General features: G+C 38.1%; 2 protein-coding genes across 2 annotated transcripts in view; both read right to left on the bottom strand.

Moving 5' to 3' along the window:
- Positions 1-2,704: 2,704 nt before the first annotated feature.
- LOC125219758 (protein LURP-one-related 15-like) lies at positions 2,705-3,907 on the bottom strand. The gene is made up of 3 exons (XM_048121813.1): positions 3,589-3,907; positions 3,095-3,322; positions 2,705-2,990 (listed from the first exon to the last, which is right to left on the bottom strand). The coding sequence occupies exons 1-3, from the start codon at positions 3,826-3,828 to the stop codon at positions 2,844-2,846; spliced, it is 615 nt and encodes a 204-aa protein (XP_047977770.1). The 5' UTR covers positions 3,829-3,907; the 3' UTR covers positions 2,705-2,843.
- A 5,664-nt stretch (positions 3,908-9,571) lies between these two features.
- The window catches only part of LOC125217567, a 4,369-nt gene continuing 1,582 nt past the window's right edge, over positions 9,572-12,358 (bottom strand). Inside the window, exon 2 of the transcript XR_007175748.1 lies at positions 9,572-9,625. The gene's annotated coding sequence lies outside the window, so the exon portion shown is untranslated. The remainder of the gene's footprint in view (positions 9,626-12,358) is intronic.

Here is a 12,358-nt window from a genome sequence, read left to right as displayed (position 1 = left end):
TGGATGTTTTCATAATATAAAACTGAACCGTAAATCAAGGTAAAAACAAATAAAAATTAGGGGAAATAGAAACATAAAAAAATACTAGAAAATAAGTTTTATAAAGAAGAAAGTGTCTCATTTTATTATTTTCATATTAACAAATGTAGATAATGATAAATCTATAATATTCCAAAAAAAAAATAGAAAGTGTAAATAATGACAAAATTTTAATTATGTATGAAGTACCAAAACTTATTAGGAAATTACATAAGAAGTTGCTGACAGAAATGTGACAGGAATCATATATCAGCAATATAACGGCGTGATAATAATGCCCTTATAGGATCTGAGGGTGTTTTAGTCCGAAAAAAATTATTCGTGATTATATTAAACGTTAGGGTCTTCTAGCGCTATTTTTTTGTTAGGGGTCTGTGGTGTCACAATTTAAAACGTTAGGGATTAATGAGACAATTCACTATTTCTATATGTATTGCATCTTCACCGGATCTTGTCTGTAACTGCTTGATCTATCAAATTTAAATAAATTGTGGGAAAGTTTAATTATAAATTCAACGAAGATAATAAAAAAGTATAGTACTCCCTTCGTCCCGGTATAAGTGAGTCATTTCTTTTAGCACAAGATTTAAGAAATTGATATTTAAAAAGTTAAAGTAGAGAGAATACAATATAAGAGGAAAAAGTAGAGAAGTGAAAATAATAAAGTAAGTGGGAAGTAAAGTACTAAGAGAGAAAATATTTTTTTTAAATAGAAATGACTCACTAATGATGGAATATCTCAAAAAAGAACATGATTCATTTATAATGGGATAGAGTGAGTAATACATTAGTCGAATTTAAATTAGCGACCTATGTTGTTCTCCTCCTTACATAAACATACTCAATTATAAACTATGACAATTAGATTCCATTATATACTCTTTCCCTGTCAGTTTTCCATTTTGATCCGTTCTATATTAATTATTCTACATAATTTTTATTATTTTTGGTAGTGGACACTATATTTCATTAACTCATTTTCAATCATATTTTTTATATGTAAAAATAAGAATCATATTTTACTTACTTTTTCTCAACTCACTTTCTATCACTCCCTCCGTCCCTAAAAGTTTATCATATTTTTTCATTTTCGTTTGTCCCACAAAACTTATCACATTTCACTTTTTACCATTTTTTATAGTGTACCTCGTATTCCGCTAACTTATTCTCACTCTCATTTTATTATAAAATTAATTAATATATAATAATAGGACCTATATTTCACTAACTTTTTCAACTCACTTTTCATTATATTTCTTAAAATCCGTGTCCGGTCAAAGTGTGACAAATTTATGGGACGGAGGGAGTATATTTCTAAAATCCAGTCAAAATGAACATATTTTGGGGGACGGAGGGATTAGTAACATTGTTTTTGTGTTTTGGTCAGTTTTTTAAGTAGGTACTTCCTTTGTCCCTTTTAAAATGAAACGTTTTTTTTTTTCGGATTGTCTCATTTAAAATGAAACGTTTCCAAAAATGTAAATAACATCATCCCTATTTTTTCCGCTTTTTTACTTACTCTCTGTTCATTAACTCCCAAAACAATAGAGAGAACTTCTTTTTTGGTCCACGAATTTTGTCAAAGTATCATTTAGGTCCGTGAACTTTGAAATAGTATTTGAGGTCCGCCAACTATGGGTTAATATCAATCGAAGTACTTTTTTTGACTATTTCCATGTTTTTTGGACGAAAATACCCTCAATACCTTGAAGGGTACATATTTTTAATAAACTTTTCACATACTCATATTTTTTATAAATACCTTTCCTATATATTCTTTTGACGAATTTTTTAAATATAATTTGACCTTCAATATTATCACTTAATTTTGTGACATGCAAGAAAAATTCCTTCTTCAATTTTTATAATTAAAGAATTTTAAATATTCTTGAGGTATGGATACTCGTAAAAATTAATGTCACATTGAATAGACGATACTTGAATATTGATATATTGTCAAAAATATACAGTCAAAAATATATAGTAGAGATATTTATCAATATTCAAGTATCGTCTATTCAATGTGACATTAATTTTTACGAGTATCCATACCTCAAGAATATTTAAAATTCTTTAATTATAAAAATTGAAGAAGGAACTTTTTTGCATGTCACAAAATTAAGTGATAATATTGAAGGTCAAATTATATTTAAAAAATTTGTCAAAAATATATAGTAAAGATATTTATGAAAAATATGAGTATGTGATAAGTTTATTAAAAATATGTTCCTTTCAAGGTATTACGGGTATTTTCGATTGAAAAAACATAGAAATAGTAAAAAAAATACTCCATCCATCCCTAAAAATTTGTCTCTTATTTCCATTTCGTTAGTCCCTAAAAATTTGTCACCTTTCACTTTTACCATTTTTTATAATGGACCCTACATTCCACTAATTCATTCTCACTCACATTTTATTATAAAACTAATATATAAAAGTAGGACTCACATCTCACTAACTTTTTCAATCCACTTTCTATTACATTTCTTAAAACCTATGCCGGGTCAAATGGTGCGAATTATGAGATACGGAGGAAGTATTTCAATTGATATTAGCCCATAGTTGACGAACATCAAATGATATTTTTAAAGTTCTCGCACCTAAAAATGATACTTTGACAAAGTTTGTAAATCTCTAAAAACAAGTAATGTACTACATAAAATTATATACCAAAAAATAAATATTTTATATTTATTGGGACAATAGTGGAAGTATGTTACATGGAGTAGGCAACCTCATCAAACATTTCATTACAATACCATAACTTATTAGCTATAACAAGTAGTACATGAAGGAATGATGATTCAATCTTCACCCGACCTATCTTCATTAATCTCCTCAAGAATCACCACAAGCGCAACTATGAAGGCATGATCAACATTTGGATATATTGTCACACAGAATGTATCTTTTCCAAGCAAAATGCTTTGTGCACTGTGTTTCCTTCGCATCTGCATTTTAAAATCAATTTAATTATCCATTTTAAAAAACCAAAGGAGCAGAATTTAATGAAATTGATAATCCATTTGGTTTGATGAAATTAGGATGAATATACTTGAGCAATGACATTATTGGTGTCTCCAGCGTATATGGTGCAGGATCGCTCAAACCAGCTGCCTTCAATCCTAAAATCGCACCGATCCTCTTTCGAATTCGCAGCCAGGAACACATCCAGCTTCGTCTTGAACTGAATCATCGAAGACTTTCTCACACTAAAAAGCATTTTCTTCGAATCCGTGCTCTCTCCTCTGAAAGCCTGCCATCTCCTATGCGCCGTCAGCAGCTGCACCATCCAGATTTAGATGGTTCACAATCGATCAATCCAGATTTAGATTTTATCGATCCAGATTTAAAATCGATCAATTGATCCAAACGAAATGTTTGATCGATTGATTTAGAAGACCGAGATTTAGATTTGGTCGATTGATTTAGAAGATCGAGATTTAGATTTGGTGAATTGATCCAGACGAAATGATCGAGGCATAGATTTGATCGATTGATTCAGAAGAAGATTGATATTTAGAGATTTGATGAATTGATTGGATTTACCTTCTGCTGGAAGGTGATGATAGGGTTGCCGGCGGCGTCGAGCAAGACGCGGCGGTCGTGGAGGCTGAAGACTTTGCCTCTGATCTTGAAAAGGAGGTTGTCGTTGAGGTCGGTGACTCCGAAGGTTCCGTCTTCTAGAGTCATCAGCTTCCGCGAGATGGTGAGATCCATGGGCTGAGACACGCAGAACTGTGGGCTCACGACGTCCACCGCCACCGCCGGATACATTGCACCGGCCATCCTTTTTTAAAATTTATTTTCGTATTTCGCTGCTCCGAATTTTTAAATACGATAAGAGCAAAGCTAAATTATTTAAAGAAAACGAAGTTGAGGAAAAAAAATCCGTGGAATATTAAAAGGGAGAAAAGTTTGCTTATACTAGTAGTAAGTATGATATTAATTAATCGATGTGTGCTATGCAAAGAGGTTAAAAATATAGTGATAATGAATAGTAAAAACAAGTGGGAATATGAATTCTGTTTTATAAATTAATTTTTTATTTTTTTAATTTTATAATAAAATATAAGTAATATTATGAGTTAATGAAATATAGAATTAAAATAAATAAAATATCAGGTGAAGATATTAGTTAATTGTAACAAGTGAATATATCAATTAATAATGGACAAATAAAAAAAGGAAATTATGTCAATTAATAATTGATAGAGCAATGATAAGAGACACGGTAGGTACACTGTACACTGTACACCGTACACCACCGTTATAAGCATTAATAATTGATAGAGCAATGATAAGATAAACAGAGTGTAGGTACGCCACACATTATAAGTTGACTTAGAGATAATTATCAAATATTTTACAGACCAAATTTTGTACAACCAAAAACTAGTTTATTTGTATAAAAATAAGTTTATAATTTTGTACAACCAAAAACTAGTTTATTTGTATAAAAATAAGTTTATTTATGCATTTTATTAAAATATATGGATGCATATATAGTACATGGAAAGTGTATAATATTATGGTCATATATTTATGATTTATGTATATTTTTTTTAATTTTTTGGAACCATTAATTTTATTTAGTGCATACTTTAATTCAAAATTTAAAAATAATAGAAAGAAAATTCAAATATAAAAATAAATTTGGTTGTTTATCATTACTCAATATTTTAATACTCTCCGTGTCGCAATATATTTATAACAAAATCACAGTGTATACTGTATACTACTCTCTCCATCCCGGCAAAGATGACACATTCTTTAGCCAGCACGGGATTTTAGGAGTTATATGTTAATGTGTATAATTGGAGAGAGAAAATATGGGTGAAAGTATTAAAAAATAGTTGGGTGTATTGATTGGAGAGAGAAAATTTTCAAAAAAAGAAATATGTCATTTTAATTAAGACAAACTAAAAAGGAAAACGTGTCATTTGAAATGGGACAAATGGAGTAATATAAATGATTCACGTTTCAACACTTGAAGAAGGATAGAAATGGAAGTTACCTAGTGCCAAATTGCCAATGGCATTAAATCTCCCTAAATTTGGGAGATTTTTTAGTTACACGCTGTATTACAAAAATTACTACTTGCTATTGGTTCGATGTTAGGTTAGGGATACAAGACTTATAAATTTATTTTCAAAACTTTTCAAATTATCTAAACAGAGAGAAAATCTTATGAGGGATATGAAAGAGTGGGAGAGAGGAGTCTGGAGGTGGACGTTTAAATGGAGGAGAAAATTAATTGCTTGGGAAGAAGATTCGCAGCTCTTCTACTAGGCATGAATCAATCCCCCTTGACATATGTGAGGACGTGGTCTCGTTAGAAATTTGTTTATTTTGTTTTGCAGGTCAACACATGTAAGAAGATTGCTAGCTTTTCATAACACTAAACATGTCTTGTATGGAGAAATATTGCACCACCACGAGCACAACTCCATATGTGATTTCTTCTCCGATGAAAACTTAACACTAAATTATCTTCTTTAGTAGTAAGATTTTTATCCAAGTTGTTCATTGAAGTTTATTTATTTAAGTCTAGTATTTAATTAAATAAAGGTATACATTTATGAGAACTAATCTCCCTGCGCGACCTTCTATGAACATTTCATAAGAGCATCCACAATAGCGGCTAGCCGACCGGCTAATCGATTCGCGTCGCTAGCCGGTTCGGCTATTGCAACCGGCCAGCCGAGAATCGGCGTGAAAATCGGCGTGGGCTAGCCGATTCGCTTGCGCTGGCCGATGCGCTGGCCGCCATTGTGGCGTGCCGATCGGCCAGCGATCGGCCAGCGCCAATTTTCGTTTTTTTTATAAATTTTTTGAAAAACTATATATACGCGATTTTAGTTTCATTTTCATTTGCACCACTTGTTTTAACGAGTGTTCTCTCTCTATAAATTTCCGTACAAGAGCAATATCGAGCGATGGACAACAACAACGAGTCCAATCCGGCGACGAGCGGCTCTCATACTCCCACGGTACCCGTGGGATCTGGATGGGGCCAGATGGGCGGGCGGAGATGGGCCCAGGGTTTAACGTCCCTTGGCAACAGTTGATGGGGATGATGGCTGGAGCGCCGGGGGGAACCAGGGGGGGATGCCGGGCGGGGGCAAGCGAGCGGCGGGCAGGCAGCGCCGGGTGGGGAGGTATGCCCCAGATGCAGCAGCAGATGATGCAACAGATGATGGGGATGATGTGGCAGGAAGTGCAGCCCGGTATGCATCCCGGGATGCAGGGGCCACCGGGGGGGACACGGTCTATCGTTCCTCTCTTGATTTTTTGACGGTTTCGTCTCACACGTCCACCCAAGTGGAGACGCAGTTCACTGGCGATGAACTTTTGTCATTGCATGAGATGAGGATCGATCTCGGGGAGCCGGACACTCCCGTTCCAGCGGGTCGGGCTGCGCCGAAGAAGAAGAAGGGCAAGGGGAAGGGCAAGGTGGTCGGCGAGTCGTCGCAGCCCGCTATTCACGACACCCCCACGCGGAGGAAGTGGACGGAGGATGAGTACGTCGGCGTGGCCAAGGCGTGGTTGTCGGTCTGCGACGATCCGCTGGTTGCGAATAACCAACGGGTCGTCAACATGTGGGAGAAGATTAGAGCAGCCTACAGGAGGAACTGCCCGCACGGGAAGGACTACGGCGGGGAGGAGTGCAGGAAGGGGTGGGAACGGATCGGGCCGCGGTCAGCCGATTTTCGGGGTTGTACGCAACGCCCTCCGCCAGCTGACTAGTGGGAAGAATGAGGAGGACGCCCGGAGGATAGCGGAGAGTCGGTTCCCCTTGCCGGGGAAGTATAAGGAGTTCACCTTCTGGGAATGCTATGTGTTGCTGAAGAACTCCGAGAAGTTCCGGCGAGGGTGTGACGCTGGTTGGCCGAAGAAGCAGAGGCTGAACTATTCTGGCGACTACAGCGGCAGCAGCGGCGGATCCCACAACCTCCACCTCCCCCGGATGCTGAGGAGTTTCCGTCCCCTCCATTCTCTACTCGTCGCCCTCGCTCGGTTGGCCAAAAGCGGGCGCAACGGGCAGCGAGGGGAGGATCCCCCCTATCACCCCAGGAGGTCATCTCGGCACCCCCCCCACGCACGTACACCTTATTCTTGTGTGCAAAAACGGAGGATCGGATGTTCGCGGCCTTCCAAGAGTGGAAGGCCACAACCGACCCCACAGAGAAGAGGTTTCTCTACTCGATGCTCGAGAACATGCGGGTGGATTTGGATGCCTCGAGGGCACTGGTGGGGGGTTCAGACGTGGGCTCGGATACCCTGGGCGGCGGCGGCGGCGGCGACGAGGAGTAGAGAGTGACGGGGCTCGTGTGTGGAAGCCCTTTTAAAAAAAAAAAATCATGTACTCCCTCCGTCCCAAGGAAGATGACCCCTTCCTTGGGCGGCACGAGATTTTATGCAATTGTATTTTGTGTGTTAAGAGGAGAGAGTAAAGTAAGAGAGGGGGAATAAAGTAGAGATAAAGATGTTTCTATTTTAAGTAATGGGTCATCTTGGTTGGGACAAACTGAAAAGGAAAGTGGGTCATCTTCAATGGGACGGAGGGAGTATTTTTTTTATCTATATACCTTTTTTTTAATGAAATGAATGGATTTTCCTATATATGTCTCGTAAATTTAATTCCGTAATTTAATCGTAAATTTAATTCCGTAAATGTAGTTGTTTTTTAATTATTTTTATTGCGGCTGGCCTATGGCTAACCTATTTGAGTAAATGCTGACGTGGCTGGTGGATTTTTAGTGCTGCTGATGTGGCAGAGAGAGAGAGTGGCTGGCCTATGGCTGGAGAAAAAATTCAGTAGACCATCCACACCACGTAGACATGATGAATTGGTGTGTCCAACAAATAATTATTTGACAAGTAGAACTCTATAAAAGTTAATATTCCAACTATACATAATTATACATGGAAACTGTAAATCAACATTCAATGAGTATTACATTAAATTATGGAAAATTTTCCAAAATATTTTGAACCTTTTTAAATATTCTCAACTACATATTGAATCCAATGGGAATAATATTTGCGTACACATAATAATACATGTGTTTTGCAATTTTATTTTATGGTTTTAAAATATTCTTACATTTTTATATGCTATTAAAAAATTAGAAAAAAATTGAAATTAATACATTAGTATGTTAACAAAATTTAAGTTAATAGCCACACTTCATTATTTATGTACTCAGTAGAACAGACGTGATATTATATACATGAAAGGTTTGATTTTGTCTCTGCGTGTTCAAATAGGAAATAGCAGGTTCCCTAGATCCCGCAAGTCCACCAGATCACTCGATCTAGGAACTCGTGGGTCGCGAGGAATCCCGGTCGTCGGACACACAAAGCACTTTTCCTTTAAAAAAAAACCCTCAACCACTTTACTAAACCTAGTATAGGGAAGTAGGGATCGATCCCACAGAGAAGGATGCGTAATACTCATGTTCAAGGATTTGGGAGTGTTTTTGGTGTTGGCTGCTGCCACGCATTTTCTTGGGTTGAGGAAAATCAAAATCAACTTGACTTGGGAACCTTTAAAAATTCTTAAACTAACAGCTAGATCTAGGAAATAAACCTACTGTGGGGACCATGTCTAAAAAAAGCAAGGTACGACTGAAAAGTTGGCAGAATAACTAACTCTCGTACTAACTGACAGTGACATCGTCTTCTACAACCAAATTTGCGTAAAAACTTCTTAAGAAAAACAGCATGAGCAAAACAAAAACAGAGCTACTGACTTGAAATCAAATTTATGCATAATAAACGAAGAACTTAACAGATCTGCATACCCTAGACGAAGTAAAATAGAAACCAAGAAGAAATAAAACAAATCTATCGAACTACTGTCTTTCCACACGCTAAATCCAACCTCAGACGCTAAATCCACTCCGGATCCAAGCGTCCGACATGAACTCCAAACAGCAGAAACTCTCCATCACGTCAGATTTTTAAAGAAAAAAAACTCCGAATACTCAAACAACCACAGATCTGTCACCAACTTCCACAACAAACACCTCAACATCAAAATAAACAGAGATCGACATAACAATTGAAGAAATAAGCTAACAGCAGAGAGATCTATGCAAAATGACTTGAAATTTAACCACTAAACGCAGATCCACGAACGGTAAAACAATTAAGTATCATCAACATCAAGGTCGACTCCCAAAAGTGAAGTTCGACGGTGAAAACAAGCAAAACAACTGAAATTAAAGGTAATTGTATCTTCGCCCTCACTCGGACGGTGTTGTCAAACACGAGATTTTCTAGAAAGTACCCTCTCGATCACGATTACCCCAGATCCATTCCCAAGTGTGTGTGTAAAGTGTGTGAGCTAAGAAGAGTGAAACTATCTATGAAGAAGACTCCCTCTTGCGTTGCATGCTCTTCTCTATATATAGGCGTTTGAGTGGGCCCAGCGAGGTATAGATAAGACTTTGTTGCCCTCAGCTGTAGACTCCTCTGTCACGCCAATTTTCCTTGTAAATCCTGCTCACTTCGTTCCTTTCCCTCGCTAGACCATCTCCTTCATTACTTCCTTGATCTAGCGATTTTCTTCACACACCTGGCTTAGGAAACTTGTTAGACCCAGCAATTTATAACATTTTTCGCACATTACCGATGCATGAAATTAGCCTTATCAAACTGTTCACACTTAAACCATACTTGTCCTCAAGTATAAAGACAAGAAAAGAAAAAGAATAAGGCAAATTTCAAGCGAGGTTATCTCTTGACCGACTCCTAGACCTAGACACAAGAAAAACTAAGAAAATATAAGAAAATCATACAAACACGTAAAACACATATATACATGAGCTAGTTTCAATTTTAGGCATCTGTCCCCACAAGATTAAGGTCAATCCAATAGTTTGCACTCCTCCAAATAGGCCCTTTCCCTTCCTTTACCTAGCCAATCTGTCAGCTTGTCAAGATAGCTTTCTACTTACCCAATTGTTGGGTTCACTCGATCACTCATTCCTCACCAGGGATGTTAGGATCGATTCTCTCTTAAGTTAATGCTACACCACTGAAGCGTTGGGTTATGAGAGTTTCTCCTTCCTGGGTCAGGCTATTATCATTCCTGTTTTTTAGACCATTTCCCCCTGGACTTCGTCCAGCTTATTCCTCCTCTTTTTTTTTTTTTTTTTTCTTCTTTTTTTTTTTTTTTTTTTTTTTTTTTATAAATTTTCCTCTGGACTTTGTCCAGCTTATTCCTCCATTTCTCCTTTCTTCTGGACTTCGTCCAGCTTATACCTTCATAACCCAATTCCTAATTTTTCTCCTTCATAGCTCTTCTCCCTAAGCATTCAGTGGTGGCCCTTAAACATGTGTTAGCTCAAAGTTATCTGAGGTTTATAACTCACTATATAGTAGGGCTTCACAACTAAGTAAGTAGAGGCATTCTCCGTCGTTCTTGCTTCATTCAAATTAACTAGGCTTATTTAAGGAAAAAGCTTCTAAGTTGAAATGCCTCCTATCTTCAATTACTTTCACTAAGGGGATCATGCCGTATTATATCCACTGGCTCATGTGACAACACTTAAGACTAACAGACTCTTAATATGCGACACGGGTAATGCATTGACTCCTCTCCCCCTCCCACTTCACTCAAGCTTGTCCCTAAGCCATCGTCGTGAAGGGGGGAACAGAGAGATCAATGCAAAACAAAATAATAAAACTTCTCACACTTAGACCAAGCAATGGGCTAAGTGGGAGAAGAAACACAGAAAACATAGGAAAACAAACATAACAACAGAAAACACAAACTTCTCACACTTAGACCACGCAGTGGGCTAAGTGGGAGAAGATATAACAAATGTTAAACACATATATAACAGGTAAATAAAAAAAACGAAAAGAACGACAAATAAAAGTTACTTGGTCAAGAGATGATTGATCACTTCTGGGGCTGGCTCCCTCGAGAGCCAGACTGGGGTGGGATTCCGGGTCGGGTCACTTTCACTTTCTTCTTAGCTGGCTGCTCCAGCAATTTCAACAGAAATAGGGGTTTCCCCCTCACGAACTTCAACAGAAATAGGGGTTTCCCCCTCACACATTTCCCTACCCTCAAGATTAGGGCTCTCAGTTTCTTTCCCTTCTGTCTCCACCAAGGTCTCGTCATGTGTCGGTTCACCATCCTCCGACTGTTTGTGTAATGCCTCCTCTTCCTCCGCCTCTTGCGAAACGGTTTCTGCATGCGGTGGTGCAGCGACTCGCGATCCTTCTTCAGAGAGACTCGCCGATTTCGCAGCCGAATCTGCCGGAATTGTCAGTGATGGTGCAGTCGGCGCAGACGGCATTAGACTGGCGGCGAATAGGGCATACACCTCCTTTGCTTTCTCTATACTTCCCACCTTCTGCGTCAACTCGGCCAACAAGGTTGGGTCATACTCAGTGCCCTTGGTAGAATCCATCGGTGTAGATCTGAAAAAAAAAATGAAAAGAACTGGGCGATTTTTGGTTAGGGTTTCGTCCGTTTTTAGAGAGAGAAAATGAATTAAGAGAGAAGGAAGAGCAAACACAAATTTTTGTCTAATTAGGAATGACTGGAGAGAGAAGGACGACGGTTGCTTTTTCTGGTGAAAAGATGGTGCGGTTGCAGGCGTGATGTAAGCAACCGTACGTCTCCCATAATTATCGGCCAGAATTTGAAATTCGAAATATCTTTTCCCTCCTTGACTCCTTCCTTCAGATTCTCCTCCTGGCTAATTCCCTCGACCATGCCCTACAAAATAAAGAAAATGAAGGTTCCAGACCCCTAGGTCGAGGTGAGGGCATAAAATATCGATTCCCCTTGGAGTCTGGTGCTTCGAAAATATTTTTTATTTATTTATTTATTTTTATTTTTTAAAGGAAAACAATTAAACTATTTACATCCGTGTTGTATTTCCGAGATTCCCTGGTTCAGTTTTGAATTTTCAAAATCATTAACTTACTCCTTGACCCAGGAATTCATCGGAAATTACCCCCGTCCTCTTTAGGCAATAATAGGGAGTGTGTGTAGTGGAATCTCGTCCACAACACACAACTCAGAATTATCCCTATAGAATTTCACTCTATGACCGTTTACAAGGAAAGGAACAGAGTTTGGAGTACTTCCCTGGATCTCCACTGCAACCAATATGTAAGTATTCCCACAGGATGACGGAAACGGTCCCATAAAGTCCATTCCCCACACATTTCGCAAAATTTGGCACTTGAGGCATCTCATCTCTCCTTGAAATTCCCCCCTGTCTGCTGGCATCTCTCACAACACTGGCAGAACTCGAAAGCATCCTTATTCTTTGTTCCCATTCGG

This window comes from Salvia hispanica, chromosome 4 (genome assembly GCF_023119035.1).
Source record: "Salvia hispanica cultivar TCC Black 2014 chromosome 4, UniMelb_Shisp_WGS_1.0, whole genome shotgun sequence".
Taxonomy (NCBI): domain Eukaryota; kingdom Viridiplantae; phylum Streptophyta; class Magnoliopsida; order Lamiales; family Lamiaceae; genus Salvia; species Salvia hispanica.
This window is presented reverse-complemented; position numbering and strand designations above follow the sequence as displayed.